The following is a 26,425-nucleotide window of genomic DNA, read 5'->3' on the forward strand; positions in this document are numbered from 1 at the left end:
AATTGCCATATTTTCTGCAGGGTTCGCAAGGAGAGACAGGGACACCTGGTCTTAAAGGGTCAAAGGTGAGCTAATCACGTCATCTGATTACCGTGTGTAGTTTTTTGTGCCATTTTTTGTAATCCCATGATGTAAAATATATCATATATATATATATATGTATTTATATCCTGCATTAGGGCGAGACTGGCGATAAAGGAGATTATGGGCCTGTTGGGCCTAAGGTGAGCATTTTATTACACATGTATGCAAGTTAACCACTAAGAGGTCCTTTAAAAACTCATACATTTAACCATAACTACTAAAAAAAAATCCTCCCCCCCCAAAAATCATAATTTTTCTAGTCTTTTAAAACTACTTGTGCCTGAAATATAGATATCAGGTTTTAATGATATTTATTTTAACCCTTTAAAGGCCAGTAGGTTTACAAAACTATTCTGTTGGGCCTGATATTTGTGGTAATAGAAATGGTTTAGTTTATTTCGAACATGCAAAACAATTTACGTAGCACTGCATTACATGTTTATACTTGCACAATTCAACATGTCAGAAAAGGAGTAGGAAGAAGCAGCGTTTATTTCATTATAGCTGTTGATTTCCTGTGTTTAACATTGCTAGTTCATTTAAACGGCAAATAAGTAAATGATCAAATAAATGTGACTTAATATTGCATGATGAATGATGGTTACAGAGTATAGTCCAGATAAAACTGAAATAAGCAAACAATAATAAGTACATAAACAAGTGAATCAGACTTAGGGGGTATTCTGCAAAGCGGGTTTAGTGGGTTAGCGAGCTATGTTGAGTGGAAAGCCAGAATTGCGTGTTCAGCAAAGGTAACTCTCTTTTAAAGCAGCTCTATCACCATGGTAACTTAGGCTAACCTCATAACCTGGTCGGGTCCAGGTTATTAAGCTTTCAGCTTAAAATAGGTTATGAAAGTGCCACTGTTGGACTGTTTAACTAATTTTGAGATTTATTGAGAACCTACGAGGTTCCCAAGGGGACATGGAGAAAAAAAAATTGAAAAAAAAAGAGCATTCCCTGATGATTTTATTAATCTATAAGCGAGATAGATTTTCTGCCCAGGGGATAAGCTAGATATGCTCATTTTTTGAGGCAAGCACCGGGAATAAAATGCAGTATGAAATTTTATCAAGTAGGCCAATGTTAGTAGACGTCACAGGAGTCCTTAAGGACTCAGCCTGTTAGTCTTTGTATATTTCAATATTTTCTGGAGGAATAAACGCTCTGAGGCAGTGGTCCCCAACCCGGGCACACTTGTCTCAAGTTAATTCATGCTAGCACACTGCCTTTTACCACACACGTCAAACAGCGATGTAATAATCTCTCTAGAAAAAACTTGGCTGGAACTTGAACTGGTGGATGGTGAGTCAGCATTCATTTTGTGCTTTTAATTTGATGTTATTCATATCTTAGTTTTACACAATACATAATAAATAAGATAAATTAGATCACTATAATGTACGACCCCCAAATTACAAGAAAAAAATGAAAAAGGTCACCACAAAACACGTCACACACAAAACACTGCCATCTAGTGGTCACAATGAGATACAGCATTGGAAAATATTTCATGAAAATATATATGAAAAAAGAAAGTTGTTCATTTTTAAAATGAATAAGTGTTAATATGTCAAAGTTGTGCAATGTTGAGCGTTGATCAATGAAAAGACCAGTTGAGTACAGGTATGCAGACATGCATGCCGGCGGTCCTCCCTATCTCTATTGGCGGCAACAGTGTTGCTTTTAGCAGTCATAATCTCTTAGGAACTCCTTATAACGATCCATAATAATTACTTAGTCATCTTGTAAATGGTCTTTCACTTGTACAGCGCTTTTCCACCCCCAAGGCACTCAAAGCGCTTTGACACTGTTAGCACATTTACCTACTGATGACGCAGTTTCAGGAACAACAGGGGGTTCAGTATCTTGCCCAAGGGCACTTCAAAACGATCACGGGAGTATGGAGGATCAAACCCGCAACCTTCAGGTTGGGAGGCGACCAGTATAAAATATGCTGGCTGGGATCGCTTCACTTTTCAGCGGAAGTAGAATAATATGACGTCAAACCCCCCTCCCCTTTTATGTGAACGCACACATGAAAACCGGACTTGACAAAGTAAATTGATAACCACCTTCGAAGCACCGTTCAATTCTGTTTGGGAATTCAGGTTTTGTCGAGTTGCATCTTGAGCACAAAGCCTGGGATGGTTGAGCCACTTTTGCAGAATACCCTCTTAATATTGTATAGTGGCTATATAAACACATGTAAGTTCCCAGTAAGACGGACCTAACAACAAATAACATCATGAACTAATAACACAGCAGTTGCAAGAGGATGAAAATGTTTCCTTTTTTTGTTGTCAATGATTAGCAGCAACATTGGTCTTCAATCATGCATTATTTTTTTTCTATACCGTCACATTTAAAACAAACACACACACACTTTGGTCTTCCACTTTTTTCAACGTACTTCAGCCTGAAATATCAAATCAAATATGAATTATATTCATTCAATATGATCAATATTATATATTATGTTACTTTTTTAATTTATGTATTCATTTATTTATGCATATATAGGTATTAGATGCAATTTTTTCACTTCTGATCCAATACCGATATTGCAGCCTTGAATATTGGCTGATACTCATATCAGCACGAATCATACATACTTTTTTCCACTTATTTTGTAGTGTGGAATGTTGAAAACAGCTTGATCCAGTAATCTTATTCAAACATAGAATAGTAGGTCAACTACTCAACAACAGTAGGTATAATAAAAACGGACCCATTTACTGCTTAAAGCATCTGCGTGCTAGCTTTATCCACAATGCAGTGGCGTAGTGGTTAGGCATAATATTGCAAGGTTCGAGGTGATCAATTAAGCATTTAAATCCGACTTTGCTCACCATCGACAGGGGCTGGTAATCTTTTCTGTTATAACTAATGACTTCTTGTCATCCCGTGGGAGTTTCTTGTGTGATGCTGCTTCAAATGTGTGATGAGTTTGGTCCTATTAAACTTCCCTTGTCCTGTGCCACCGTGGGAAACTTGTGCATGACAAGTTTTGCACTCAGCTACACTGTTTTTCCGGACTTTAATGAAAAATACACACAGACGACATCACTCCTACTCCATGCTTAACGCGTTAGTACACGCTGTTGTTGTGATCACATGGGCTCTATCTGGATGGATGTGTTTGGGCGGAGTCTGCTTGTATCAGTATTGAGTGCCAAAATTGGAGAATTTAGATGCAGGCCAATATAGTCTACTTGTATTTTGCTGGTACCAGCCCGATATCCGATATCAATATTGGAATGAGATACCCCTAATAGTTATTACCGGTATTTTTATTGCAGTAATAGCTATCTACATACTATTAGCTCTATGACACATCTTTATCCTTCTCTTTTATCATTAAAAATTGGTAACCGGTATATATTGAACACAGGAAGTGAACAAATTTATTAGTAATTGCTATGATATGGTGAAGGGGTACGATTAAATAAGATCTGCTTCTTCCTACTTCTTTTCGGACATGTTGAATTTTGTAACTGTAAACATGAGATGTACTCCAATGTAACTTTGTATGCATGTTCAAAATAAACAAAAACCATGACCATTCAAACATTAATTACTATATTCATTCATTCACATATTCACAATTTATGAATGAAAAAATGTACCAAACAACTATGTCCATGCAGGGCCCACCGGGGCAAAAAGGAGACCAAGGGACCACAGAAATCATCGACTACAATGGGAATATTCAGGAAGCTTTACAGGTCAGACAGTAGATGATGTTTGTTCTTTAATAGCGTTAATTCAAATACTGCACTCAGGGTGTGTCTGTGCAAAATGCTGACACAACGGTTTGTTTCCTCTGCAATGTTATTTCTTTCTCTCCTCTCCTCGTTCCAATCGTTTGGCCTGCTGCAGAAGATTACCACTGTCACAGTGACGGTAATTATGCTAGGCTCCAGTATGTGCTTTGTGTGTACTAAGACATCTCAGTTGTCCATAATGTGTTTTTGATCGCATGAGCCAACATGTTTGCATAACATTGAATGAAAGTGTATTTATAATCCCTAAGTTAAACCTTAAATTAATCAACACAACAAGTACCAGCAGCTATAATTGATTTATGTGAGCCAAACAAACAAGTTATGCATGTATGGTATAGAAGTCCTTAGTGACCACTGGGATTAAAGTGTGGAAAAATGACTCTGGTGCTATTTGTCGAGGGAATTACAGTATAGATTTTTTTTCCCCATGTTATGTTGGCAGCAATGCAAAATGGTAAAAATATATTTTTTTAATGCTTGTATTTATTATTTTACTTTTATTATTATTGCTTTTAAGGCCGCTTTTAAGGTCAAGATAACCCTCATTTCTGGATTTTGTAAGTTTTAAATTGGAAAGAAAACAAAGAAAAATAAAGAATATGTCTCATATTTTTGTTTTATTATTTAACTTTTCATTTTTTTTAATACAAAGAATAACTTCTTTTTTTTAAATTTCATTTTATTTCCACCACTATCTGTAATCATTAGCATTAGCATGTTTAGCTATGCCAGTGCAAAACAAACACCCATGAAAAAACAAACCATTTTGAAGGCTGCATTGACGAAAAAGCAGCTTTTTATTGAAAATACATGACTTATTTTTCATTTCTTTTAGATATAATGCAATTAATGTGTTCTGAAACATGTTGTGGTCATCTTTGGCATGTTTATCAGCTTGGTGTTCATTTCCTAACCAAGTGCTTATTGCTTTTTTTTCCCCCTGTGATTGGTTGACCCTAATCACATGACTTGTGTGTTGCCTGTGATGAAAAAAGTGATGTCTCTGTTTGTCTGCAGGGTCCACCGGGTCCTCCTGGGCCTATAGGACCGCAGGGTATGAAGGTAAATTGTCCAGAATTGACTACTTGTTTTTAAAGTAGCAAAAAGTGATCACGTGTCCTTGTTGTGCGACACCAGGGGGACCGTGGTATGCCTGGCCTCCCTGGACTGGATGGCGAAAGAGTAAGATAGTGTTTTGCTATCACGCTAACAATCGCATTTTTTAACTTTTAAAAATTCCTGTTTTTTCTCTCAGGGCTACAAGGGCTCCAAGGGAGACATGGGAATGCCCGGAGCGTCAGGAGACAAAGGAGCGACCGGTTTACCTGGATTACCCGTAAGAAACAAACCTGGCCTCAGAGACGTGATATAGTTCTGAAAGCTTTTTTTTTTCTTTTCTTTTGTTCCTTTTAGGGTGTCAATGGGGTGAAGGGAGACAAGGGAGATCCAGGTCTGCCCGGCCCTCAAGGTTCCTCAGTGAGTGTCTTTCTCATAGGAATGATAACACTGTTTAAAACCTTAACCCTTTTAATGTGCCTGTTTCTAGATTATTGGCACACCAGGGGCACCAGGCCCGCACGGGCCTCCTGGACCTATGGTGAGTTACACCAGGGGTATTCAACTGGCGGCCCACTGGCCAAATATGACCCATGAATGGCATCAGCAAGGCAGGAAGAGAGTTCACTCTGTGCAATGCTTTCAGCACCTTCGTGCGTTCGTTCCATAGAACAACGGCATGAAAGGAAGAAGCCCTTTTGTCAGTCATACAGTCTCTTTGTCTCGGTGGGTGGAGGTAGCCGGTAGCATACACACTAAGCGCAGAAGAGTGTAACGTAGTAGAAATAAAATTGGCAGACTGCAATACATTGTCAGATTTTTTCATTATACTTTTCTTCAAAGTAATGTTAAAATCTCATTTCATCTTGTGCACGTAGACCCAATCTTGTGTATCTTCTTGTCTCGTGTGAACTGAGTGTCTTCTGACACCCTGAGAGCCCAGAATTCCAGGCAGCGCCCTTGATCACAATGCAGCATATCAGCCATGTACAAGCATGCTCGACTTGGAGCACAAGATGTGTTGTTTGTTTAAAAACATGTTCCTTGTCACTTTAAAAAGGTGAACTGAGGACACCTGTGTTCACTGTTTATCTGTCTACTTATTTATCGTTGGCTATGTTTTGTCCTTTAGGGACCACATGGTTTCCCTGGACCAAAGGTAAAGCGTCTGCCCTTTTTGCCAGTTGTTCTGAGGCTTATGATTAGTTTAGCATGTATACTAACCTGCTTTTCTTGCAACTTTATAATGAAGGGGGAAGCTGGTTTGCACGGCGCCAAGGGTGCACGTGGGGAGCCCGGCCACAAGGGTGACAGAGGACCATTAGGCCTTCCTGTAAGTGCAACAAATCCGTTATTTGTTTGTATTTTTGTGTTTACAGTATACAGTATCTCACAAAAGCGACTACACCCCTCACATTTCAGCAACTGTTTTTATCGCAGTACATTTTCTTCAGGGACTCTAGGAATACTAAAAGTAACTTGGATATACTGTACTGTACTTTAGTCAGAGTACAGCTTATTTAGCAGCATAGATTTACTATCCACTGAAAATGGGTCACAACACAGCCATTATTGTCTAACTACCTGGCAAGGGTCATGGTCTGAGGCTGCGTGAGTGTTGCTGATACTGGAGGAGCTGTGGTTCATTGAAGGAATACATAAATTCCAACATGTACTCTGAAATTGTAAAGCAGCAGTTTTCCAATATTATAAACAGCCCAGACACAATCAACACGAGGACAAGTAAGATAAGATATGATAAGCTAAACTTTATTTATTCCCCTTTGGGGAAATCCCAGTAGTTGCAGTACAACATTTACATATAAAGAGGACTAAAATAAACATGACTAAAATAAAAATGGAATGAAAGAAAGATGAAAGTAATACAGTAAGATTAGGAAAACAATAAAGAATTACTCGCAGCACACATATTGCACACCAGTAAAAAAAATTATACTATATACAGATTATTGAAGGTGAATTCCATGCCCAAGAGAATCTAAGTAATGCAAGATAACTATGGTACTCACAGTAAATATTGACACTTTGTGAACTCACCTGTGTTGCAATTCATGTTTCCCCTTATGAACTGCAGCTCCCCAGTACTAGCATCAATCATGTAGCACTTAAACTATGACTCTAGCACCACGATGGTTGACTCTAGCCAAGACACAATTATCTTGTGGCTCACTTGTGTTGGAATTCATGTTTCCCGTCAATTAACCGCAGCACCCCCAGTGCCAACAGCATTCGTATAGCTTTTAGGCAAGACACACTTATCTTGTGGCTCACTTGTGTTGCTATTTAGACAATAATGACTGTGTGTTGACTCATTTTAGCGGATAGTAAATCTATACTGCTATACAAGCAGTGGCAGAGCTAAGGTCACTCTCTTGCCACCCCAGTGGCCACCCCGACGGCTAGGGGACAGTTTTGACAAACACGGCTCTGTGGTGTAGAACATTAGTTCAACCCCTTTCCGCATTTCACTGCAGCACACAACTGTCCATGGAGGATCTGTCAATAAAACCGCGTCTTGCATGCACTGCAAGCGGTAGGTAGGTTTTCCATGATTACTTTGGTTGGTTCCGATCAAGTTTTCTCACTACGTTTACTTTGACTTAAATTCTGACGTGTGATTCAGCACATAAATCTGTTAATATTGGAAGCTCACTGTAGAAGCATGAATGGGCATGTAAACCAAGGAATCTAGAGTTAAAACAGGAGTGCCCATCTTCATCCATTTCCATATTATGACCTATGCGGGTTTGGCCGCCATGATGGTGAGCCAAACCCAGAAACTATGCATTGAAAACATGTCCTCGGCACACTGCTCAGCCATTTATTTGGTTTAATAGATGGTCCAAAAGCCATGGCCACCCCTGGTCACTCTCCGGCCACCCCACTGCCCATCTAGACCATTCAGGTATCAATTTATTGCCACCCCATGTGAGTAAGGGTCTCACCTTGGCTACCCCAATGAAAAATTTCTGCCTCCGCCACTGTATACAAGCTGTACACCGACTACACTAAAATATATCCATTTCAATAGTACAGTATTGTCCCTTGGTTATAATGGATATAATGATATGAGGGTTGTGTTCTCTTTTGTCATATAGTGTATGTACAATATGTGTGTGTGTGTGTGTTTGCCTTCCCCATGTGTGGCTCATTCATTTGCCTTGATTAGTTTGCCAGCATCCCAGTAACCCAGCGTGTAATTAAGACTATCCAGTAATAACAGTGGTAATAACATCTGGTACTAATCTCCGCCTTGTCCATGTCACTCATACGTCCATAACCGGCACAGGGAGCCTCCGGCTTGGACGGCAAGGCCGGAATGAGGGTGAGTGTCACAAGAGGAATTGTTGTCCTGTCTCTTCCCTCTCCAGCTTTTACATCCTCCCTACTTCCTATTTTTCACCGTCGTTGTGCTGTGAAATTAAATTAGGCATGAAGACACACTCATATATTAACTCCCAGACTCTGTTTAGTGTTCACATTTGGATGTCCTATGCTTCCATTTGCTCATGATTCGGAATTATATCTGGAAACAGCGCCAGTGATTCCATTTTTTCTCTTTGCAGGGCACTGACGGGCCTTCAGGTCCAGCTGGTCCAGCCGGCCCAAAGGGGGACAGAGTAAGAAGAATATGGCACCGTCTCCTTTGACCCCACAGTACGGTGAATGTATGTTCTTTTTTCAGGGGGAGCAAGGTGCACCGGGTGAGCCAGGACCAAGGGGGCCATACGGATTACCTGTGAGTTTTTGTTTCAGCTGATATTTTACCATAATTAGGTGTGTTTTGTATGAAAACGTAGACCTCATGTAGACGTTCCAAACATTATATTTTTTGGGTGATGCGCCTGCTACTATTTACATCCATTCTGGTCTTCAACCATGACACGCTATGGAGCATGCGCAACAATCCTTTTGCCGGCAGCCTGGGCCCTCACGTTGTTTAGAAGACACTATGCCAACCGATTGCTTTTATCGTGATAGCCTGTGCATGTATCCATAATCGATTAATCTAAAGATTTATGGCTGATTCTTAACGATACAGAAGGCTCCTACTGGCGCAGCCGAATAGTTCTATCGTCAAACCGGATATCAGGTTACATCAGTTTATCGTTCACAACCCAAATATACTGCTCAAAAAAATTTGAGTAACACTTCAAAAACACATCAGATCTAAACTGGGGGAAAAATGATCTTGAATATCTTTCCTGATAATAAGTGGGTGATGTATTAGTAACAAAATGATGCCACATAATTTGATAGAAATAAAAATGATCACCCTATAGAGGGGGGAAATCAAAGACACCACAAAAATGAAATTGAAAAAATGATGCAGCAGACTGGTCCATTTTGCTAAAATGTCATTGTAGCAAATCAAAATGATTCTCAGTAGTTTGTGTGGCCCCCACATGCTTGTACGTATGCCTGACAACGTCGGGGCATGCTCCTAATGCGACTACGGATGGTGTCCTGGGGGATCTCCTCCCAGATCTGGACCAGGGCATCAATGAGCTCCTAAACATAATGTCCCAGAGGTGTTCTATTGGGTTTAGGTCAGGTGGACGTGGGGGCCAGTCAATGGTATTAAGTCTTTCCTCCAGGAACTACCTGCATACTCTAGCCACATGAGGTCGGGCATTGTCGTGGACCAGGAGGAACCCAGGTCCCACTGCACCAGCGTAGGTTCTGACAATGGGTCCAAGGATTTCATCCCGATACCTAATAGCAGTTAGGGTGCCATTATCTAACCTGTAGAGGTCTGTACATCCTTCCAGGGATATGCCTCCCCAGACCATCACTGACCCACCACCAAACCGGTCATGCTGAATGATGTTGCAGGCAGCATAACGTTCTCCACGGCATCTCCAGACCCGTTCACATCTGTCGCATGTGCTCAGGTTGAACTTGCTCTCATCAGGGAAGAGCACAGGGCACCAGTGGTGTAGTTGCCAATTCTGGTGGTCTATGGCAAATGCCAGTCGAGCTCTACGGTGCTGGGCAGTGAGCACAGGACCCACTACAGGACGTCGGGTCCTTAGGCCACCCTCATGGAGCCTGTTTCTGATTGTTCGGTCAGAAACATTCTCACCAGTGGCCTGCTGGAGGTCATTTTGTAGGGCTCTAGCAGTGCTCATCCTGTTCCTCCTTGCACAAAGCAGCAGATACCGATCCTGCTGAGGGCTGAAGGACCTTCTACGGCCCTGTCCAGCTCTCCTGGAGTAACTACCTGTCTCCTGGAATCTTCTCCATGCGTCCAGGTACCGCAGTGATGTCCTGGTCCAGATCTGGGAGGAGATCCCCCAGGACACCATCCGTAGTCGCATTAGGAGCATGCCCCGACGTTGTCAGGCATGCGTACAAGCACGTGGGGGCCACACGAACTACTGAGAATCATTTTGAGTTGCTACAATGACACTTTAGCAAAATGGACCCGTCTGCTGCACCATTTTTTCACTTTCATTTTTGGGGTGTCTTTGATTTCCCCCCCCTTTAGGGTGATCATTTTCATTTCTATCAAATGATATGGCATCATTTTGTTAATAATACATCACCCACTTATTATCAGGAAAGATATTCAAGAACATTTTTCCCCCAGTTTAGATCTGATGTGTTTTCGAAGTGTTCCTCTAATTTTTTTGAGCAGTGTATATATACAGTACTGGTCAAAAGTTTAGACACACCTTCTCACTCAATAACATGAGAAAATTTAAGTTTAAACCTTTAAATAGTACTGCATATGGAGAGAACAATACAGATTATTTATGAGTTTGTGTTTTATATTATATATACAGTTTTGATCAAAAGCTTAGACACACCTCATTAAGACACAGGGATGTGTGTCAAAACTTGACTGGTCCTGTACTATCTCCCAAAAGTGAGAACAGCCTCGTATTTCACCATTACTATAGGATATCTTGTCAACAGACAATAGTATAGAAAGTGAAGTTTTACCTCAGAGTAGTTGGTGTACAGTTTGTATCACAGTATAGATGTATATCCGCTGAAAATGAGTCAACACATAGCCACTATTGCATATAATGCTCATGTTTTATTTTATTTTATTTTTATTTTTTTGCAGGGAGCAGCGGGAACGCCAGGCTTGGATGTAAGTTTCTTTATTTTCTGGCTATGGATAGACATAGGAAGGCTATTAATTATGTTAACAAAGATATGGTTATCTGTAAGGAAGTCATCAGAGGTGTGGACTCAAGTCACATTAGTCACTTACACTCAAGTCAGACTCAAGTTACAATTTTAATGACTTTTGGATTGACTTAATATCATCAAAGACTAGTGAGGATGGATGGACTTGCAACTCAACTTGGACTTTGACATCAATGACTCAGGTGACTCGGACTTTAGTCTGATGACTTGAAAATACTTGAGATGTTCAGTGAGTTTGTTGAGTAAAATGTGTCCAGATTGAAAGTATTCAACTAACATGATCATTGTTACGTCATTTCCTGCAAGACACCACATATTCCCACAGAATCTGTGGCATTGAATGCATCTATTAATGTCCAATCAGGTTTAACAACAAACAAGGATGTGGCGGACATTTATGTGAGCACCAGGGTGCTGGAGAGTGGTTATTCACATGCACATGCACGCACACACACACACAAAGTTAATTAGGTAAAATATACAGTGGTGTGTTTGCCTCCTTCCTGATTTCTTATTTTTTGGTTTGTCACACTTAAATGTTTCAGATCATCAAACAAATGTAAATTAGTCAATGGCAACACAACTGAACACAAAATGCAGTTTTTAAATGAAAATTTTTATTAAGTGAGAAGAAATCCAAACCTACATGGCCCTGTGTGAAAAAGTGATTGCCCCTCTGTTAAAAGAGAACTTAACTGAGATTAATTGAGCTCTATCTGGCTGGAAAAAGTTATAAACCATTTCTAAAGCTTTGGGACTCCAGCGAACCACAGTGAGAGCCATTATCCACAAATGGCGAAAACACAAACCAACCAAAATTACCCCAAGAGCGCGGCGACAACTCATCCAAGAGGTAACAAAAGACTCCACAACAACATCTAAAGAACTGCAGGTCTCACTTGCCTCAGTTAAGGTCAGTGTTCATGACTCCACCACTAAAAACACACTAGGCAAAAACGGCCTGCATGGCATCCCCAAAACCTGTGGTCTGACGAGACAAAAGTTTAACTTTTTCGAAGGTGTGTATCCCATTATATCTGGTGTAAAAGTAAAGCCACATCATACCAACATTATACCAACAGTAGTACAGTATATACACATGGTAGTGTGATGGTCTGGGGCTGTTTTGCTGCTTCAGGACCTGGAAGACTTCCTGTGATAAATGGAAGCATGAATTCTGCTGTCTAGCAAAAATGCCTGAAGGAGAATGTCCGGCCAATCTGTTTGTGACCTCAAGCTGAAACCAACTAGGGTTCTGCAGCAGGACAATGATCCAAAACACACCAGCAAGTCCACCTCTGAATGGCTCAAGAATAACATATTTAAGACTTTGGAGTGGCCTAGTCAAAGTCCTGACCTGATTCCTATTGAGATGCTGTGGCATGACCTTAAAAAGGTGGTTCACGCTCGAAAACCCTCCAATGTGGCCGAATTACAACAATTCTGCAAAGATGAGTCAGCCAAAATTCCTCCATAGCGCTGTAAGAGACTCATTGCAAGTTATTGCAAACGCTTGATTGCAGTTGTTTCTGCTAAGGATGGCCCAACCAGTTATTAGGTTCAATCACTTTTTCACACAGGGCCATGCAGGTTTGGGTTTATTTCCTCCTTTAATAATAAAACGTTTTTAAAAACTGCATTTTGTGTTTCGTTGCGTTGTCATTGACTAATATTTACATTTGTTTGATGATCTGAAACATTTAAGTGTGGCAAACATGCTAGCAAATAAGAAATCAGGAAGGGGGCAAACACTTTTTCACACCACTGTATATCATGAATGTCTTCAGAAGTTCAGAAGAAATTTGTTGTTTCCCTATTTTGCACTGGCTAAATCCTGAATGCTATGTCAGCACTCTTTTCTAAGAGTGCTAAGTCTTGTCACAAAAGAAATCATAATGCATTCCTTGTATTTGTCAAATTTATTTGATTTTTACATTGTTAAAATGGCATGTATTTGGTAAACACTAAACAGTACTTTGGACTTGTAAGGACTCAAATTTCAAGGGTATGATTTGGGACTTGACTGTCTTGACTCTTAATTGACATGAGACTTGTGATGAAAGGGTCCCTGACATGTTTTATCAACTTTGCTTAAAAATGTTATAAATTGTTTTTAATTATGTTCTACATTGTTCAATATGTTGAAAGCGAACGGTAAATTAGCAAAAATTACATTTATAGTTCATGGCACCAGCCATGACGAACTAGTTCGCGGCTCCGCCTCATTTCCGGAAGTGACATACAAGTGAGTAGTATGCTTAGAGACAAAGGATGTTTAGTGATTATAGCGATGTGACAATAGTTTTCGAAGAGGAAGAAACATTTCGAGATGAAATAAAGAACTTGCAGAACATGGACTTAAGCCTTAAAACATGGAGATGACGATTGGTCGCCTTCATAACACAGAAGTGTAAATTACTCTGGAGTTGCTTATCCTTCAATTATTGTTTTCAATCGGCTTCCTAATGAGCATAAAGGGGATTTATAGCCTATTTTAATGTACATGTGGCCACACGATGTTATATAAACAGTATTATACATGCTTTGCAGCCTTGTCGCTATTGTGGAATAGTGTTTAGAAGACATTATGTGAAGAAGACATGACTTATTCTCTTCTGCCAACTTTGACGTAGTAGTCATTCTTCATTGTCTTCTTTTTTTTTTTTGCGTACCGGCGGAATAGTATCCTCTTTCAAAATGCGTTTATACCGTACTTTCAAGTCAAATGCTTCTTGTAAAGGCGTTCCTTCGAAGCTGTCGTGAAATGATCACTGCAAAGGACAAAACTGAAGGTGGGCATCCATCTGTCTCTCCGTCTCTGCACTTGCTTTGTCCATTGTTGTCTTAAAACTTTGTCTTTTGGAAAATAAACTTACAGTATCACTTGGATACTATGAACATCCAGCAGCAACACAACACCTTGGCATGACTAAAATTTTGACGAAAAAGTTCATCAATCATGTCAGGGACCCTTTAAAGACTTGAGACTACTCTGGAAGTCATTTTATCAGGAATAATTCCCAAGGGGAAAAAAAATACATTTTCATTCCAAACTTCATTCCACACATTTTGCATCTTTTTTCATTTTCTTTTTTTTGAGTTAATAAAGTTGCCCTCTTCCAGGGGTTGCCGGGTTTAAGAGGAGAGAAGGGCGACGTTGGGGAAAGAGGAGAAAAGGTAGATGTAGATGTGCTGCAATACAGTATACTATATACGATATACTGTACAATAACAACAATAGGGGACTGGTGTCAATGGACAGGAGGCCGATACAGCTATTACTGTAACAATAATAATCAGTAGGATTTGTTATGGTTTCATGATAAAGGTCCTCACTAGTCCATCATCTTCAGCCAACCATCATCATTTCCACCAAAGTCCATTGACAGCAGGCTCTTACAGTAGAATCCATGTTTGATAGTTTCCATGCATCCGCCACCTTCCTTCCTTCCTTCAACTTCCTATTAACTTCACACTAACTTTTCCTTCTGCAGTAGCTATAGAGGCGTGGACTCCCTGTTTAATTAATATAGTGATGTTTAGTGTATGACATTGTGTTGAGATGAAAACTAAACAAATGTATATAGATAGTTAGGCGGTTCACACTTCAATGAGCAAACTATAGTCTGAACTCTATGAACCACTTGAAGAGGTGGGCTTAGGTCACTTTTGAAAGAAACGTTTAGCTAAACGATGAACACAAAGGCATGACCAATGTTAAAATAACAGCAGAAACCATACGGGAAGAAGTTTCATTCAACTGAATCAATGTACCAGTAATTGCCCTTGAGAGATTATACTCAATTTGTTTTATTACAAATTAAAATAAAAGACCCAATTAAATTAAAAATGTAATTAAAAATGTAATTAAAACTAAATTGAAAATCACATTAAAATGGTATTACAATTACAATAAGAATGAAATTACAATTACTGTAAACATTTAATTAAAATACATTAAAAATGTAAATACAAATTATATTCAAATTACACTAAAACCAAAATAAAATGACAATTAAATAGAAAGTTAAGTTAAGTTTAAAAAAAAACATACAAACCAGAAATGTCCAGTTATTAACACAATGTAATTTAGGATGGTAATATGCTAGGCAAGTACATATTTACAGAGAAGCAAACTTACATTACATATCAAACTTTTTTTTTCTTTTCAGTGTGGTCCTAATCTTTTGTTGTCATGCTCTAATGCAATTCAGCTTCATTTTTCGATTCAAAACTAAAATGGCACAGTTAAAAAAAAAAAAGTTGCAGACCACAGATGGCCCCTTGGCAGGACTTTGGACACTCTTGTTATTACAAGGCTTTCAAAGATGTATCACTTCCCGCTTTGCAAATTGCAAGTGTGAACCATCCTGATTATTACAGTATGTCTCACATACGCATGTTCTGTAATGAACTGAATGTCTGATTTCTTTGTGGAGGTATTTCCCCTGCTACACTTTCTCCTCCTTTGTGCCCTTTAAAGCGTCCAACTGTAATATTTCCCTTACTTTATCTAACCCCTCCACTCCTTGGTGGGCTTTAATCTCCCCTCTCCTCCTCCTAATAGCAGTGCTCCAAGTCAGTGATGTTTAACCACATGGTTGTATCCGCAGGGGGAGAAGGGAAAGAAGGGCAAAAAAGGGCCTAAGGGCGAGAAAGGAGAACAGGGTGCCCCTGGATTAGATGCACCCTGCCCATTGGTATGTCCCAAGTCAGGGTGGTCTGCCCCAAGCAAGGAGGGGGTCTGCCTTGTAGCTACACCGACGCCCAGCTAGCAGCCTGAGCCTTAAAAGCATAAACAGTAGATAGTGGCGTCGGCTCGCTCGCAGGGTAGCCCCTCCTTATAGTGCGTGAAGGGTGGTCCACCTCTCTCCCAGTAACACTCCTAGGTCATCTTTGCAAACAGGGTTTCCGGGGATTTAAGGGTGAAAAGGGGGAACCAGGGCAGCCAGGTCTGGACGGGCTGGATGCCCCATGCCAATTGGTACAGTATTCCTCTCTTTTCCTCTCGGCACTCACCCTTGCATGGCACCTTTCCACCCAAACCACTCACTGTTACCGTAAATGCTCTAAATATAGAAATGGCTTTAATTTACCAAAACCACAAAATTAGGTAATTGAAAACAGGCAATAATTGAAGCCAGGCTGTTATTATATATAACACGTTATTTATTTAAGGAGGAGGAAGGAAAAAGGAAAACGTAGTTCTCTTTGACAACATGGTCATTTTATTAACGAGTAGTACTGTATATAGTACAACACAGCAGTAACAGAACCAATGTTGTAATAGTGGTAAGGAGCAAACTATTCAGACAGCTTTAATAATGCTATTGTAGTGTAACATGCATCCGCGTCAATAGCTGAGTAGCAATATTTTAAAGCGCATGCAGAGGTAGATAAAGCTGCTCATGATATTGCAAAAGCAGCCACTGGATCATTTGTGTGCCATTCCATTGTGTTGCAGTGTAAATGCTGTACTTATTGTCGGGCGTTCATTTACCTAAAGCGCAAAGAGGACTTAATTAGAAGCGGGCGTGGATAGAAAACTGTTTGAAAATGTATCATATATACAGTAACAATGATTTGGAGTGCATGAGGAAGACGTAAACTCTGTTTGACCACATGGTCATTTATTAATAAGTTATTATAAAAAAAGTATGATTAATAATAAGAGTGGGGCGGGCTCCCTAGGGGAGGTGTGGTGAACAGTCAGGGGGAGGGCGTGAGAAGCAGGGAGTACTTTAAGTGTTAGTGCAAACCTGCCAACATGTACAAATTTATCATACTCAACATGCAACTTGACTCCTGAATATGCTTGAATGCTTCACAGCTCTCAATTTTGTTGCATTTTCCTGGTTTCAGTTTTGAGTTCAGTCTGTACAGTACAAATAAATAGAAGAGTGCAGATGAATAAATAGATATTATCAGTTTCGCAACTGTATTTCAAATCAGGGGTAACATTTCTGTCCCCTGGGGCGGGCATGACAGAAAATCATTGAGAACCATTGCTGTAATCATCGTAAGGGGCAAACTGCTCAGCCATCATTAAGCCTGCTGATGAGTTCATTGTAAGTGTAAGTGTAAGTGTAACATACAGTACATGAGTTTCACACCAAACGCTGAATAGCAACATTTTCAAGCGCATGCAGAGGTAGGTAAAGATGCTGGATGATGACATGATAATCATGATACTTCAAAATGCAGCCATCCTGTGGAATTAATAAAGAAGGTTATCAGGGGGTTGCCTACAGCCTCAGTTGATACCAATGCTTTTTGACCTGGTGCTAATTAGAAACCCTAGCAGTTTGGAGTAGGACACCCAGTAGTTCATTTAGTAGAGGCGTTAATTGGGGCATTTACGGTATCATTATTCTTATGATATATTATAGTAGTGGTATTGTTATCATGACACATCAACATCCACTGCATGCCACTAACCTCCTGACTGCAAGCAGCCTTTTTGCAACAATTGGTAAATATACTGTAGAACCCCCCACAAAAAAGTACACATTACCTTGTTCCTTTAACGCAATCCCCTTTCATACCCCATTAAAAAAAAAATCCCAAATCCTGTTGTCTTCAAGCTAGTTACCCCTTTAACCTGACGCTAACTACTGGATCTACTGGATCGCCCCCCTCTCCCACCACCTTCTATTATTAACTATATTCTACTATTAACTCCCTGTCCTTGTACCAATTGGGCCAGACCGTCACGTCAAGAGGGGAACATAACAGTATTTGGCATTGCTGCCAAGATGTTAAAAGCAACATTTCATGATATTAAATAGCAGGTTGGTCATCACACCCGTGGGCCTTAATTGGCTAAAAAAAATGTTTATCTGTTATTTAATTTACCAAACTGCAGGGAAATAAAGGTTGTCAGCAGTGAACCACATTTACATTCATATCTTATATTTACACAAATGTACCATCACACCTCATTTTCAGGCACCATAACATTGGATACTTGCATGTTATTTGTTTTGATGTGTATTATGTGCATGAATTGTAGTATATTGTTGATATCAAAGCGAAAACAACCAAGAATGTCATTTACAAAACTACAAAGTATAATTTACAACCACTTATTGCGTGAGCTGGAGAGCTAAGGCTAAGCTAATACGCAATAACGTGCCTAGAAAATCACTCACAAGATATATGGGATAGTTATCCTTCATCATTCAGGCATGTTTTGTTGCACAATTTGTTTCAAACTAGTATATTGTGTGAAAAAGTGTTTGCCCCCTTCCTGATTTCTTATTTTTGTGCATGTTTGTCACACTTAAATGTTTCAGATCGAACAAATTTAGATATTAGTCATTGACAACACAAAATGCAATTTTTAAATGAAACTTTTTCCAAACCTACATGGCCCTGTGTTAAAAAGTGGTTGCTCCCTAAACCTAATAACTGGTTTCGCCACCCTTAGCAGCAACAACTGCAATCAAGCGTTTGAGATAACTTGCAATGAGTCTCTTACAGCGCTGTGGAGGAATTTTGGCCAACTCATCTTTGCAGAATTGTTGTCACTCACCCACATTGGAGGGTTTTCCAGCATTTTTAAGGTCATGCCACAATATCTCAGGAGGATTTAGGTCAGGACTTTGACTAGGCGACTCCAAAGTCTTTATTTTGTTTTTCTTCAGCCATTCAGAGGTGGACTTGCTGGTGTGTTTTGGATCATTGTCCTGCTGCAGAACCCAAGTTGGTTTCACCTTGAGGTCACGAACAGATGACCGGACATTCTCCTTCAGGATTTTTTGGAGACAGCAGAATTCGTGGTTCCTTTTATTACAGCAAGTCTTCCAGGTCCTGAAGCAGCAAAACAGCTCCAGACCATCACACTACCACCACCATATATTACTGTTGGTATAATGTTTTTCTGAAATGAAGCATTATTTATACGCCAGATGTAAATGGACGCACGCCCTCCAAAAAAGTTCAACTTTTGTCTCGTCAGACCACAGCGTATTTTTCCAAAGGTCTTGGTGATCATCAAGATGTTTTCTGGCAAAATTTAGACGAGCCTTAGAGTTCTTTTTGTTCAGTAGTGTTTTTTTGTCTTGGAACTCTTTGCCCAGTGTCTCCTGGGGAGGTTCACCACTATTCCATGTTTTCGCCATTTCGCCATTTCTGCGTCCCAAAGCTTTAGAAATGGCTTTAGAACCTTTTTCCAGACTGATAGATCTCAATTAATCTCAGTTAAGTTATGTTAAGTTAAGTTATGTGGGGGGGCAATCACTTTTTCCACACAGGGCCATGTGGGTTTGGATATTTTTTCTCGCTTAATAATGAAAAGTTTCATTTTAAAAACTGCATTTTGTGTTCAGTTGTGTTGTCGTTGACGAATATTTAAATTTGTTTGATGACTCTAAACTTTCTGACAAACATACAAAAAAAAAGAAATCAGGAACACTTTTTCACATCATTGATTGTTTTGACTATGGTAGAATGGCTGACATTTGCGGTATGATGCTAGTTAGCCAACACTTGTGGACAAATGTGTAAACACAAGCTAATATGTTAATAATTAGCATGGTCTTGTAGTCTAACATTAAGGATGGCAACTTTATGCAATGCTATCTGTCAGTGGATTAGCGACTAACAGTATTGATGATTTTTTTTTTTCCATTGAAACCTTGGTTAGCATCATTAATTTGTTCCAGAACGTCTAACCGAATATTTTTTCCCATAAGAAATCATATAAATCCAGTTAATCCGTTCCATCCGTCCCATAAGAAATCATATAAATCCAGTTAATCCGTTCCAGAAAGCCAAAAATGTTAAGACAAAACACGTTTTTATTGTTTTACTATTACAGATTTACATGCAGTAAACAATTCTAAATGCATATAAATAAATATAAATGATGAATGAAAAGGATAAATGAACATTTAATAATACTTTTACCTTCACTGAATACATGATTGTTGATGTGACTGTCCCCAAAGACACGGTGTGGCCACGAGATCAACCACCATCACTTTCCTCTTTTCACACGAGTCGTTTCACGAATTCAGTAGTGTTTCTCACATCAATATCGTAACCCAAAATGGAACCAAAGAAAGTTGCAAGTGCCGGCATTTTGATAAAGAAGGTGAGAAACACTATGTTGAATTGAAGATTCCGTGACCAAACAGGAAGATGGTGTCCGTGTGGTGCCGCGCTGCAACATCGTGTCTTTGGGAACAGTTGTCTTCAATGAAGGTAAAGGTAACCTTAAATGTTCATTTATCCCTTTCATTCGTCATTTATATGCATGTAGAATTGTTTTATGCACGTAAAGCTGTAATTATAAAACTATGAAAAAGTGTTTTGTGTTAACATGTTTAAGAGTCACCCATGACATCATAGACAGGTGATGTAACATCCGGTCCCGGTTGCCATTTTGTTCACTAGCTAATAGAATGCTAACAGGAAGGACGTTTTCTGATTTTTAAAAAAAATGAATACATATGGACCTACACAGTGTATTAATAACGCGACAAGATGCATGCCATACTGTACACTAATTAATGCACGCAAACCGAGGCAAAATCGTGGCGTGAATTTTGAACGTTAAACAAAAAACACGTTAACTGGGATGAACGCTAACCGAGGTTCTAGTGTATTTTGTAGTACTTGCTATGCTAACACACACTTTTGCATTAAAATGCTACATGACTCACCAGGCATATTGTATTGTTATTCTATGTCATTTAAGCATGTTTTGTCGCTATACTGTACTGATGCTCAAAGAACTTATAATATTATGTATAATATTTTGTGCTTGTTTGTTTTGAACATACAGTAGCTAGAATGGCTCCCATTTGCAGTATGATGCTAATTTTACCTAGCGGGAGGAAGCTTGTTAGCCACAAGTTAGCAAACATTTGTGGGAGTTTTATATGCGTAAACACCAGCAATGAATTCATTCGTGGTGTTGTGTTGTTTGCCAAAAGCACTACAACTCTCTTGCTGTGCTACCTCTCATTTTTATTATCAAAGGTGCATTAGCAACTAACAATTTAGCATTTCCATTGCTGTTTCAGTCTTCATTGTGTGTTTGTCATCCTCACAGGGCCCTGATGGATTACCAATGCCTGGCTGCTGGCAGAAGGTAAGCCAGGAAAACAGACCATTAGAAGTTAAAATACCATAAATGCTCCAGTTAACGCCTCTATTCAGTTAACCGCCATGTTTCACTGAGTCTCTACAAAAGCATATAACAGCCAAGGTCTCTAATTCTGTTAAAAAAAAACATTGTCATTAACAGCTGTGGCTGTAGGGAACATCTTGATATAGTTTTTTTTATTAACTCCACAGAACAGAATAAGATTTTCATTGCATGGTATAACTGCTGTTGTACTATGCACATGACAATAAAACTCTCTTGAATCTTGAATCTTGAACAGTCTGCATTTGAAGTATCATGAGTGGTCAACATCCAGCAGCTTTATCTAATTCTGCATGCGCTTTAAATTGTTGCGACTCAGCTGTTAGTGTTCACAATGGGCAGTTTGCTCCGTACAGCTGTTACAACATTGGTTCTGTTGCTGCGGCTGTGTTGTGCAGTATACATGTTAATAAATTACCATGTGGTCACGTTCCGCTTTCTCATGCACCCCAAAACATTATTAAAGCTTAAAAAAACAATCACCCGTCTTCTCTGCGGTTTAGGTGAATAAAACAATTAGAGCATTTTTGGTATTATTGTGTCACGTGCATGTTATTTTTGACATGTGAGGCTACTTCATGTTTTGTGTTTTTGTTTTTCTTGCAGTGATCACGCTAACCTGAAACGCATGGAGTTTGTAAATAATGCTTCTTTTATGGTATTTATAATGTTTTATTTTTAAATGGGAGAGGTCTATGCGTATAATGATGCAAAAACAACCCTCATGCTTCTACTCACATCGCCGTGTGTTTGGAGCTTTTGAAGGCTGCCTGGAGCACCACAAGAGGGCGGTAGCTGGGGCTGGATTTTTAGAAACAGGATGTGGAAGGACTGACGCTCTGTGTTTTGGTAGTTTTCTGTGTGTCGTCACGCTTTTTCAAAGACACGAGCATGTTCCACAAATGTGTTGTGTGCGCACACTGTCATGGCTCCTGCAGAGACAAACTAACAGAAAAAAAGACATTTATTTTAATTATAATTTTGGCTTTTCCTGAATCTTCCCAAGGGAGTCACACCATGGCTGGTAGCCTGAAACGTCCCCCCGCATCCCCCCCCCAAAAAATGAAAGATTGTTGCTTTATCGCGCCTGCGAAAGGCGTTGGCTGGCCTCTCCGCGCCCGGCTGCACTGATAAAAGAATCAACGAGGGGTTTTCTTTTTCTTTTCTTTTTTTTTTAAAGCTGGGACGGTGCCCCCCCACCCCTGAGCCAGGGCCTCTGAGCCTGGAGGATCTACTGAGAGCGTTGATGATAGGATGCAATCATGTTTATTTGCCAAAGAGCGACATATCGTTTCTTTGTGTTTGTTTGTCATGTGATTTTTTTTTCAATCCAAAACACCTGACGGTCACCATAAAGCTTCTTCGCCGTGATGTTTTTTTAACATCCGGGGTCAAAAATCAACCCGCAACTGACCACATGCACTCGCACGTCAAATTTAAGCTCTTGATGCGTGTGTTCCAGCCCTGCAATCACTTTGTCACTTGATGGTCACCATATCGCTATGGTTCTTTTGGGGGGAGGGGTTGAGCTTCCGGGGTCAAAAATCAACTTGCGATAAAGCACACAGACTGGCATGTCAAATTAAAGCTCTTAGCAAGTGTTTTCCAGCGCTGTCATCAGTTTGTCATGACACCAAATGATAATGACAAACAATGGAGAAACAAGAAATATCAAGTGACATGACATTTCTTTTTTTTTTTTAGTTGTTTTGCTCTTAGTTGTTTATATTTTGTGTCTGATAGCCATTTGGTGCCTGAAGCTTTTATTCATTCCTTTACCAGAAAACTTTATATATCACATTTTCATCATTTATCTTTGGTTGTTTGTTTTTTTACAGTTTTCAGCTGTTTTTATTGTCAGTTGACTGCGTGTGTGCAAGGGAAACAATCATATATGACAGTGGTTCTCAAACTTTTTACACCAAGTAGCGCCTAAAACAACACCGCCGTTTTTGCTGCTTCTGCTTGCCATCGCGGTTCCGCTTTGAAGATGTGGCTTGTACTTGCAGATGATTGGCTTGTGGTGATTTTCAATGCCAGCAAATATTTGGTTAACGTGTAATTGTACAATTATTTCATGCGTATTTTATGTATATATTTACCAAGATAATTTAATTTCTGGTGTTCTGGGGTACCACCAGATGGAGCCCCCTGTACCACGGGTGGTACCCGTGCCACAGTTTGAGAACCAGTGTTACACGTAGCATATTTACAGTACAGTGGCTAGTCAACACCTTTTAGTGCAGTATTATTGTTTTTTAAGTTGCTGCTATGCAATGTCTCCACAAATCTGCACAGCGGTCTCAACCAGTTTTTTGGGGTTTTTTTTAAAATAATTTCTTTGCATATATTTGTTGTATTTTATATGACATAATTTATTTTTCTATGATTTATTGGGTTGTAAGCGGCATTCCTCTACGTCGTGTTGCCATTTGTGTACAAAAAATGGAGGCTTCAAGGAGCTGTGGCTTATTTCCGTGGACCATTGCAACGTTGGGGCGTCGCCATGACAACACTTTTTTCTTGAGGGCGGCCTGAATGTTGTCGTTGGGTCAGTCAGTGCCATGTTTGTTTGTTTCCCTGGTTTGCATTGAATGTAGTTTGGTATATATAGGTATAAATATGTGTATGTATTGTGGATGACTTAATGTACTGTTGACATAAGAAGTGCAATTTTTATTCACCATTTTGTGTGTTTGTGTGTAGCATCCAGCTGGAAGGTCACATTTTTGTGTGATTTCTGTGGCTCTGTTTCTTCAGTCGTGCTACCCCAAGTTTGAATATACCACTTTTAAAAAGCAAAGCAAATCTCCTTTCCATTAATGACTATTAGTGTGTTTTATTGTCTTGGTCCTCACAAGGTGCTGTATCGTTAGCATGTGCAACTATTTTTTTTTGTAGATTTTAACTCCCTGTTTTGGGTTTTTTTTGGGAGGGGGAAGGGTGTTATTGTCCTTGTCATACTTTTAAGTGCCAAAATCTGGACAATTATTTTGCGATGGAAACATATCCCTAAGAAAAAGGTAGTGTAATAGGACACGTGTGTATTTGTCCCCTCCCAAAAAATACTTGCTGGGAATTTGTGGCATGAGTTCAAATCTATTTGTATTATTTTTGATTGTGGTTGAGTTTCAGTTCATGCATTTGTACTGTTTTTATTTTTGTTTTTTGTTTTTTTTACCCGCTTGATTGGCATTTCTTCATTTCAAACTTTATACATTTATATGACTGTACTGTCGGAGCCAAATAAACGGTCTTTCAAATACATCACTGGTACCAAACTCCAAAATGACCAAAAATGTCCATGGTTGTATGCGGGGATAAAAATGCTTTTTGGGCTAAAATGTTCATTCTCTTGATTTTATCCATTTAATTCATATTTATATTTAACTGTATTTTTTAAATTTTGATCAAAATAAAGTTTAATTGGATAACATTTTAAATAAATATACTTGTTACAGCAACATTGAAGAAAATGGCTCAAGGAACTCAAATATAAAAAAATAGGAAATATACAATTTTAAAAGTGCACACATGATGTGGCTTTAATCATATAAAAGAAAACAAAACTGCAGCATTATTGCACTGTAACCCTTTAATCAATCTTTGACATTGCAAATAATGATAAATTAAGGAGGTCATTGTAATGTGTTTTAAATACAATTTTTATTTGAATGAAAACATTTTTCAAGAACATATCAAAGTAGTGTTATAAATTGTAAATTGTAACGAATGCAGTTTGCTTGGTTTAAGGTAATTGAGTTGGGGTTTTTTCTACTTCCGAAGGACTGAAGTTGTTATTGTCCTTGTAGAAATGTATTTTTCTTTTTAAACGCTGATAATTACGGAGGTCTTTAATTAACTAACAGGTAAATTAATGGGTTTTTTTTCCTAGAAAAAAAGGCTGCTTTTTTGGGTCATGACTTATTTAAATGTTTATATGTTTATGTTTATATCTAAATTTGCATATTGGGCCACACGGTGGTCTAGTGGTTAGCACGTGGGTGCGATTCTCCCCTGGGGCATTTCTGTGTGGAGTTTTCATGTTCTCCCAGTGCGTGGGTTTTCTCCGGGTACTCCGGTTTCCTCCCACATTCCAAAAACATGCGTGTTAGCTTAATTGGTGACTCTATATTGTTCATAAGTATGAAGGTGAGTGTGAATGGTTGTTTGTCTATATGTGCCCTGCGATTGGCTGGCGACCAGTCCAGGGTGTACCCCGCCTCTCAGCATATCCCCGCGACCCTAATGAGGAGAAGCGGCTTAGATGGATGGATGGATGGAATTTATTTATTTATAAATGTTATATTTTTTGTTGATTTTTGTTCTGATTCATTCCCTATGATATGTAAAAATACAAGTTATTATTAAATATGTGGATATTTGTATGTTTTGGGCAATACACGCCGACAATTACGACGGGCTACATTGAAAAAATAAATAAGATTGGGGGGGGGAGAAATTGTAATATTAAAGGCATAAAATTACGAGTATATAGTTGTACATTTCGGAGAAAAAAATGTAATAGTACACGAATGAAGTTGTAAATTTACGAGAATAAAGTAAATTGATGAGAATGAAGACATAAATTTACAAGAAAAAAAGTTGTAATTTTACAAGAATAAAGGCGTACATTTACGAGAATAAAGTCGTAATATTATGTCTCCGAGGGAAAATAGAGCATAGCTCTTCGGGAAGGAAGGAAACTTTCCCTCTGCTTCTCTCAAAGCTTCTAACCTGGCAGCAAAACAGAGTAGTTGAGCACAAACAGGTTAGCATATCTAGCCCTTCTCACTTCCACCTTCCTTACCCCGCCCCCGTCACATGCCCAAGGCCAAAGGTCACATACGCCCCCCCTTTTCATAGCTGTCTCAGGCAATGCCTGTAACATAAAGTTACGAGTTACAACAAATGTCATAATACTCCGTCGTAACAGGCATTGCGTGAGACAGCCATTAAATGGGGGGGACTTATGTGACATTTGGCCATGGGCAAAGGTAATATTATGACTCTTTTTCTCGTGAATTTGGGACTTTATTCACGAAGTCTCAGATTATTATTCGGTTTTCAATGTGGCCCTAATCCTCCGTCGTAATTCCCGGCGTGTATTGACCAAAACATACGAAATATCCACATATTTAATAATAACAATTATTTT

At 39.2% G+C, this 26,425-nt stretch overlaps 1 protein-coding gene across 9 annotated transcripts in view; it reads left to right on the top strand.

Annotated features, from left to right (window-relative positions):
* The window catches only part of LOC129194947 (collagen alpha-1(XXV) chain), a 145,251-nt gene extending 119,002 nt beyond the window's left edge, over window positions 1–26,249 (top strand). For 4 of the 9 annotated variants that reach the window (XM_054800513.1, XM_054800509.1, XM_054800506.1 and 1 more), the window contains 20 exons: window positions 21–65; window positions 180–224; window positions 3,735–3,812; window positions 3,967–3,990; window positions 4,890–4,934; window positions 5,010–5,054; window positions 5,128–5,208; window positions 5,286–5,348; window positions 5,419–5,469; window positions 6,061–6,087; window positions 6,181–6,261; window positions 8,239–8,274; window positions 8,516–8,569; window positions 8,635–8,688; window positions 11,026–11,052; window positions 14,235–14,288; window positions 15,725–15,811; window positions 16,018–16,095; window positions 21,172–21,210; window positions 21,874–26,249. In XM_054800513.1, the coding sequence (XP_054656488.1) occupies window positions 21–65; window positions 180–224; window positions 3,735–3,812; window positions 3,967–3,990; window positions 4,890–4,934; window positions 5,010–5,054; window positions 5,128–5,208; window positions 5,286–5,348; window positions 5,419–5,469; window positions 6,061–6,087; window positions 6,181–6,261; window positions 8,239–8,274; window positions 8,516–8,569; window positions 8,635–8,688; window positions 11,026–11,052; window positions 14,235–14,288; window positions 15,725–15,811; window positions 16,018–16,095; window positions 21,172–21,210; window positions 21,874–21,876 (1,017 nt within the window). In that variant the 3' untranslated portion in view covers window positions 21,877–26,249. The remainder of the gene's footprint in view (window positions 1–20; window positions 66–179; window positions 225–3,734; window positions 3,813–3,966; window positions 3,991–4,889; window positions 4,935–5,009; window positions 5,055–5,127; window positions 5,209–5,285; window positions 5,349–5,418; window positions 5,470–6,060; window positions 6,088–6,180; window positions 6,262–8,238; window positions 8,275–8,515; window positions 8,570–8,634; window positions 8,689–11,025; window positions 11,053–14,234; window positions 14,289–15,724; window positions 15,812–16,017; window positions 16,096–21,171; window positions 21,211–21,873) is intronic. The other 5 variants (XM_054800514.1, XM_054800511.1, XM_054800507.1 and 2 more) reach the window with 4 other exon arrangements.
* The last annotated feature ends 176 nt before the right edge of the window (window positions 26,250–26,425 follow it).

Source organism: Dunckerocampus dactyliophorus, chromosome 15 (assembly GCF_027744805.1).
Source record: "Dunckerocampus dactyliophorus isolate RoL2022-P2 chromosome 15, RoL_Ddac_1.1, whole genome shotgun sequence".
Lineage (NCBI taxonomy): Eukaryota > Metazoa > Chordata > Actinopteri > Syngnathiformes > Syngnathidae > Dunckerocampus > Dunckerocampus dactyliophorus.